Raw genomic sequence first — 8,123 nt, 5'->3', positions numbered from 1 at the left:
GTCTCACTCCTAGTCCCTGCACCTAGCGACCTACAACAGACAATCCTGACACCTGAACTCTGGACAGTTCATTACATGATTCCATAGGTGTATACCGAAGAAGAAAATATTGGCACAGGAAAATTCACCCATCACCTTTAATGTGCCACAATGTAAAAAACTAAAGGAAGCTTATTCCTCCATATTTGATCAACATTTGATCAACTTTTTTCCTAAATTATTTATTTCGTATGTGTTTTTTATTTTAAACTTGTTCTTTTTTTATTTTTTACAGTTTATCCGACAATGACATTATGAATCATAATGTCGTTGTGGGATTCCTGGACCGTGGGAACTTTGCGATCACCTGCGAGTGGTGCAGGTGCCTTCAATTAGCTGTAACCGCAGGCAATATGAGGGCAATAGAGGTTGAATGGAGATACTATCTCCATTCATACCTCTACTTACTGCTCTGTGATTGGCTGAGAAATAGGAAACCCTGATGACAGCTCAAGCATCATCATCCTGATGATGCTTGAGCTGTCATCAGGATTTCCTATTTCTCAGCCAATCACAGAGCACTAGGGATGAATGGGCAAAAGTCTCCCCATTCATATCTAGTGCTGAATGGCTGAGAAATGTAAAACCTCAGCCAGAGCACTAGGGGTAAACGGAGAGGCTTATCCTCATTTAACCCCTAGTGCCCTCCAATCCCTCCCTGTCAGGAGGATTTCCAGGGCTGTGTTCATTGCAACCCTGGAAATCCTCCTGTCATTGGGATAACCTGTAAAAAAAAAAAAGTTTAATTACACAAACACACACACATTAATAAAATAATTTAACATTAAATCCTTGTCCTATTTTTTACTTTTACTTATATTTTAACCCTTTCAGGGAATGAGTAAGGGGATTTACATACCCCTGTACTCATTCCCCAGGGTGGGGTGTTGGAGATCTGGGAGTCTCCTTATTAAAGGGGGCTTCCAGATTCCAAAGTCCTGCTAAAAATGTTTATAAAAGCCCCCAGTGTTTTCAGTGGAAGCTTTCATAAAAGCTTAAAAAACACTTGAAAAAGCCTCCGTTAAGTTCAATGAAAGCGTTTTCCCGAGTTTATCCAGCGTTTTAATTTTTTAAATGTTGCAAGCAATGTTTAAGATAATGCTCAAAAACGTGCAGGAAGCAAACGTCCTGGTGTAGATTAGCCCATGGGAATGCATGGGGACTTCAAACATGGGCTTTAAAAAGCCTCAGGTTTAAACGATGGGGAAACAGTCCGTGTTACCTAAAGCTGCATACACACGTCCAATAATTATTGTTAGAAACGACTGACGAACGACCAAGGACGCCGACGAACGAGGATTGTCGTTGGAAATGAACGACCCCCACGGTGGATCTGATTGGCCGACGATCTTTCACTATCTAACGTGTGTACAGTATCTTGTGGTTCAGTGATTGTGCATGTTTCTGCGGTACACTTTCTGCTTTACATGTCCCTCCCTGCATCGTTCAAACGATTGTATCTAGTGTGTGGACGCTGCTGGTGGATTATGTTTGAACGATCATATTGTTACAGCATGTACAGAATTGTGCACAATATGATTGTTCAAGTATAATCATACATAATCATTGATCAGTCGTAATCGTTCAATTTCTAACAATAATAATTGGAAGTGTGTACCTAGCTTTAGCCTAAAATTGATTTGGCAGGTGTTCTTTAATCTACATATGAAGTTCAGGGGTATGTAATAGTGTTATGTATCTTTTTATGTATCCTTTTACAATGTATCTTTTTATGTATCTTTTTATGTATCCTTTTACAATGTATCTTTTTATAATGTATCTTTTTATGTATCCTTTTACAATGTATCTTTTTATGTATCTTTTTTTTGTATCCTTTTACAATGTATCTTTTTACATCTGTTTGGAGGCTGTAGAAGCTCTACACAGTGCTGAAAAAAACCAAATTTTTCCTACCATTAACTTTAATTTTTTTTAATTTAATTTAAATTAAAATTAAATTAAATTAAATTAAATTAAATTTGACATTCGACCACCCAAATTTTTTTGCTATATTCGAGCGAATAGCTGCCGAATCGAATAGTGAGCTATTAGACCAACACTATTGATGAGTAACACCAATGGTGCGTCACAAATGACACACACAAATATGAATCATACTCCAAAATCACCAGCATTTTGCTTCCCTATGGTCTTGCTGTTTCTATAACTGTTCCTAGCTCTTAACTAAACTCACAATCTTAGATAAAAAATAGAAACAGATTTTAGAGAAATGTCAGGTTTGAAATTGCTTTGAACAATAGAAAGTATTTAAAAAAATGAATAGAAGACATTAGGAGGGGCCACTGGTACAGTTCCTTGCCAAGGGCACAAATGTGTTTTATGGTGAAGTCTAACCCCCTGTACTGTGGTAAACATTACAACACTCTGACTAGTAAACACTGTGGGCCTGATTTATGAAAGCTCTCCAAGGCTGGAGAGAATACACTTTCACCAGTGAAGCTAAGTGATCCAGCAAACCTGGAATGGATTTCTTTAAAGTCATTTGCTATTTGCTAGCAAATGTTTTGAATCCTGGACCAGATCCATACCAGGTTTGCTGGATCACCCAGCTTTACTGATGAAAGTGTATTCTCTCCAGCCTGGAGAGCTTTCTTAAATGAGGCCATGTGTGCTAGGCTGTGCATGCTTCTGACCACTGTATGCTGTGCTGTATGGTAAACATTCCCGGACACTGTATTTTCTAAGATACAGCTGTACATTACTTACTCCTTTGTCATAAATACAAAAATCCCTAGAGATCCAGCAAGCATTCATTCATCACTCCTTTAAATACGCAATGTCTGTTAAAGTAATGTAACATGGACACCTTTTTTATACTTGTATATATTTCAATATAAAGCAAAATGTTTATACTCAGATCAAACCAAGAGATAGTGTTGTGTCCTTATGTAACGTGTGTAACAAAGTCTTGATGAATGAATAATGAGTTTGTTACATACTTTACATAAGGACACAGCGCCATCTACTGGTGACCAGCACTTTTTTTTTCTGATCAGTCTTTTCATATTTGCTCTTTACCTGCAGATGTTTGTTTGGCATCCGAGGGTAGTGGTATGGATACATCACAACATTTCAGTAGCACTGAGTATGGCATGCTTCAGATCAATTCCTTTTGGTGGTGTGATGATAAAGAAACAAAAGGTCGCAAAAACCTGTGTGGAGTTCTTTGCGAAGGTAAGGACTGTTCTTGAAAAATATTGTTTTCACCATAGTATACTAAAGCAAATAATTTATTAGAACAAAATTTATTTACAAAAACAAGGTGGTGGCTTGGTGACTGTACAGGCAGGCCTGCAGATAATAAGAACAAAATGCCAGCTTTCTGCAAAAATGCCAGTTCACATTGACCAAATCTTATTTTGTGACCTGTAGATATCTTAATACCAATGAATATTAGGGCTACTGCCCAAAGACATACCTACTGGTGTAGTGGCCCATGCATTTTCTCCAAGATCTTGAAGCACCCAGTACACATCTAAAAAAGAACTGTAAAAGCTAACAATTGTTAAGCATTAGCTGTTTCCTGTGTTAGGGTCTTCCCGCAATACTGGTTTTATGACAAATCAGGAAAAGATCCTTTGGGGACCATTCTATTTGTTCTTAATTATACTGTCATTGAGAAGAAAAGTAAGGGAAAATACAGAATTGTATGAATGAACCTAGGGAAACCTAGGAAAATTCCCCACACTTTAGGGGTTTTCTTCTTTGCTTCCTGACCCTAAGATGAAGCTTAAAATAGTCTCCCCAGTTGGCACAGAGAGCAAAAATTCAACTGGTAGAGGATAATACCGTAGCTATATGGCTATACATACTCTTTAATAAGCATGTGCACTGCGTTTTTTGATGATTATTATCCTAATAATATAATTTGTCATTATTTTTCCACTCCTCATATAGACTTGCTGGATGACGACATCACTGATGACTTACTGTGCCTTAAAAGAATTGTGAAGGATCCCAAAGGATTGAAGGCTTGGTAGGTGATCAGGACATGTAAAGAGAGAAATTATTGATTTATGACTACTCACTCACTCAGCATCATCTGGAATATGTGCAGGGCCTAGACACTCCTTGGGGCCCACTAGCACCAGGAACCTGGGTTTGAATGAAAGGTTTAGGTTAGGTTGTCTAAGAATTGGCCTACCAAATTTGGCCAAACTATTATGCACCTCACCTCACTAAAAGCTGTGTTCAGGTGGGCGTCTTTGTGATACCACTGTGGTCCACCATTGTCAACCAGAAGATGGCCCTCTCTGGTTACCCATTTTTGAGCATTTGAACTCGGTGTAGTCGTAATATGATTTTTCAAAAGCTTCATGAACCATATCAGGATAGTCTACAGCTGAAATACTGAATAGAAAATCATTGGCATGTAGTTGGAAAGCAGTTAAAGGTGTCTTGAACATTTGTGACATGGGGCAAGAAAACCGCAATCCATTACTAGAGAGTTCAGCAAACTCACTGCTCCTATATGCATGGTGGTCTAAACTGAACAACATGGGAGCAGTAATCCAACCATCTGAACATAGGGGCTAATATATAAATATGCTCTCCAAGACTGGAGAAGATAGACCCCCTACTATAATTGGTATAATCGCAACTCACAGTACATTAGTGTGGTGGTAAGTGAGAAGAAGGTTTCTTACATTGCTGGCCATGCAGAAAGCCAAAAAGATAATTGGTGTAACTTAAACTGATCTGAGAAGTACAAACTTCTCATTACTCAAGGAACCCCTAGCAACCCCTTGTGCAGAACCACTCCTCCACACTGATAGCTAACTATTTTGATATTTAAATAACTCCTTTCTGTGAGCCAAGAGAAAAAAGGAACCAGAAAAAGTTAAAAAAGCTATAAAGCTATTCTTCCCTTTTATAACCTGGTTAATATGATCAAGTAAATGTATCCATGAACAGTTTTTGAAGCCATTCTCTGAACCCTCTCGTCTAACCAAGCAAATACTCAGAAATGTAGTGTAGAACGAACATATTTTCCTGTGCAAAAGATTGTTTTTTTGTATTTTTTTATGAATAAGCTACTAATTATTGCGAGTTTTGTTATGTTTGCTTTTAACAAACAATTGACTTGCACTTGCTTTTGTTACAGGATTCCTTGGACAGAAAATTGTGAAGGAAAGGATTTAAGTCAGTATACTAAAGGCTGTTCTTGCAACTAATAAAATAGCAAAACTGTAATGCGCCTGGGCACACAAACCACTACCGACTCCAGATATCCTTGAATAAGGTTTATTCAGAATGGTACAGCACAGCAAGGGTTAAATTCAATCAAGCAAGGTACAGAAGGATAAGGCAAATGCAGGTCAGTAACAATCCGAGATCAGGGCAGGCAGCAGGCAGAATGGTCAATAACAATCCGAGGTCAGGGCTGGCGAGTTCAATCAGAGTTAGGTTCAGACCGGGTCACTGAGGAGATGACAAGCAGAAGTTTTAAACACACAAAGACACATCCAAGCACACTGTGGTAACAGAGGCTATAGCGGGCAATGGGGTGATGGACAGGCTCTCCTTAAATAGCCAGGATGACCAATCACCTTGCGCCACCTGGCACTGTCTGATGGGAGACTGAGTAAATCCCCTGCAGCTGATTGGCCGCAGGGAATTCAAACTAACTATGTCCCGCCCTGGGGCGAAGCAGCCGAGTGCCACGCCCTCGGGGGGTACAAGAGGGACGCATGGTAACACGCGCACCTCTTCCCACAGTACCCCTAGGACGTGCACTACTTTGCACTTGCACAGTGCTGGGAGCAGGAACCACATTCAAAGGGATGCAAGGGCTGCTGCCTGGCTGATCAGTAATTAGTCCAGGGCGGATCCCTCCGCCTGCAGAGACAGACAAGCTGTGAGCAGAGGAGCAGCCTTGGTTATGCTGCTTGCTACTGAGGGGTCTCCCTCTGTGGCTGGGAACCCCAGGGACACCGCAGGCTCGCAGGGCGGGTAAGTTCCTTACAAAAACAAAGAGTTTGTGTAGTAGTATAATTTCAGTTACCATTATTATATATAGCACTTCCTGTGAAATTTATATATTATAAATTTATATTATAAATATAAGAAACATGTAAATACAGAAAGAGAGAAAAGTTCTGAAAAGTTCTTATTATAAAATGTCAGCAAAACTTTATTAAATAAATCTATTTATTTGTTTAAATCTGTTAAAACATTAACCAAAAATACAGTATGGTCCCAAGAGGTTTTTCACTCGTAGTGTTTCACAGACATTGTTCTGCTTTCTCAGGAGTTTAATTCAAGACCTAAACATATTTTACACAATCACAAAGACATTCAATATTTTAACAACTTATATACTTTTCATAATGATATAACACCATGAACAATTTAATTTGTCTTATTTATACATTTCCATTATTTCCTTGTATTGTTCTCCAAACCTGGAATGCTACATGTGTCTTTAACCTTCTGACCACAGCGCAAACACATGAATGAAACAGTAGGAGGGAGAGAAAAAGATATGCCCAATGAGATCCACAATACCTCTCATCTAACCTATGTATCAATGACCCAGCCCATGTTTAGTGTCATGAAACCATGATCACAGTAAACATGTCTCCCTTAAAAAAATACTTCCAGCCATATTGAATTGTCACAAAACTATTTACCTAATCATTAACCTCCAAGTACAATTACAAGAAGGTTCTTTATAAATTACCTACAGCAAAAACCTTGACAACTCCTAATCACTGTTTCACAATCTAATGTCCCTTACCACTGCTGTAGACTTTATGATTTTTATATAAAACAGAATTTCAAAATATACTATACACTAGGCTTTTGCCCCATACCAACAAATTACTTTTTCACCTACATTCTTTATTTTTCCACATTGCCCCAAAGGGGACTCTGTGATCTCTCAACATCCATCAAGCTTGTGACCAACGGACCATGGTTCTGCCAGATGGATAAATATTCGAAATCTTTTTACTTCACACTTGGAAAAAAAAACAATATATAGGCATTATTTATGTAAATAGGTTATCAGAAAAAAAGTTAACTATTTCTATACTACACTAAATGTATACATTTTCTTGGTTAGCTTGAAAAAAAGAAACTCCCATTCTGGGTTGTTTCTTTTTACTTATTCTATTTTTACTTATTCTTATTTTACTGTTATGAACTCACATTTGATTGTTCTCACACGCGTCAATAAAAGCTCCATCTATAGCAAGAAGTTTCTGTTCCTTTAAGAAGGTAATAGGTTCAACTTTAATGCCGTAGTCACATGTCATTAACACAGTCTCCACTTGAGCCACCAAGCCTTGACATTAGCATGAGCTATATAGGCACTCACCTTCCAAAACAGCAAATGATTGAACCCATTATTTGGAATATATTGATTTCTGCTCATATAAGCAATTTTTGAACAATAGTGATTAATGTGAAGTGCTAAAATAGTAATCAAAAAATATCACAAATACAAAATAAAAACTTCCAAGCTGAAAATGTGAGATCGGCATCTCTTTCACCTTGGAGGAAAATGCCCCTTCTGCGCATGCCCAAGATTGGCGATCAAGACTAACAGGGTTGATGCTGCACCCTTTTTTTAAAATGTTGAATTTAGTTAGGCTTTAATATTAGGCAAGCTAAAAATGAAATGAGGGGGTTGGAATCTGCCATGGGGGACAACTGGCAAACAGAAAAATTCAGTTAAGAGAGAATTTATTTCTTGTGATTTCAAGGGCATACTGGGGAACACACTAATCCCTTAAAACGAATTCTGTCATTCTATGAGCTGTATTTATAAAACAGGGAATCCGACATTCCCTCAAACATTCCCTGGTGGGAATCAATTACTGTCTTTAAAACATATGGACCTGGAAGATTCCCACCAAGGAATGTTTGAGGGAATGTCCAATTCCCTATTTTATGTATTTATGCTTTATGTATTACAGAAAAGAATAATTTTCAGACAGAATAGGCAGCATAGTATTTTGGTATCACAAATTTTAAATGTGTAGTTTTTTTTTAATTGACCTACACCAGGGTATAAGGGTGCCCAACCCATGGCCCACAGGCCACATCCAGCCTGCAGA

General features: G+C 38.2%; 1 protein-coding gene across 1 annotated transcript in view; it reads left to right on the top strand.

Moving 5' to 3' along the window:
- Positions 1-5,248, top strand: part of LOC140333219 (lysozyme C-like) — a gene marked incomplete in the record, with an annotated part of 25,555 nt that extends 20,307 nt beyond the window's left edge. Inside the window, 3 exon segments of the mRNA XM_072414749.1 lie at positions 3,085-3,234; positions 3,958-4,036; positions 5,165-5,248. Coding sequence (XP_072270850.1) covers positions 3,085-3,234; positions 3,958-4,036; positions 5,165-5,234 — 299 coding nt within the window.
- Positions 5,249-8,123: the final 2,875 nt, after the last annotated feature.

This window comes from Pyxicephalus adspersus, chromosome 6 (genome assembly GCF_032062135.1).
Source record: "Pyxicephalus adspersus chromosome 6, UCB_Pads_2.0, whole genome shotgun sequence".
NCBI classification, from domain to species: Eukaryota; Metazoa; Chordata; class Amphibia; order Anura; family Pyxicephalidae; genus Pyxicephalus; species Pyxicephalus adspersus.
The sequence above is the reverse complement of the archived record's forward strand: the minus strand, read 5'-3'. Positions and strand labels throughout refer to the sequence as shown.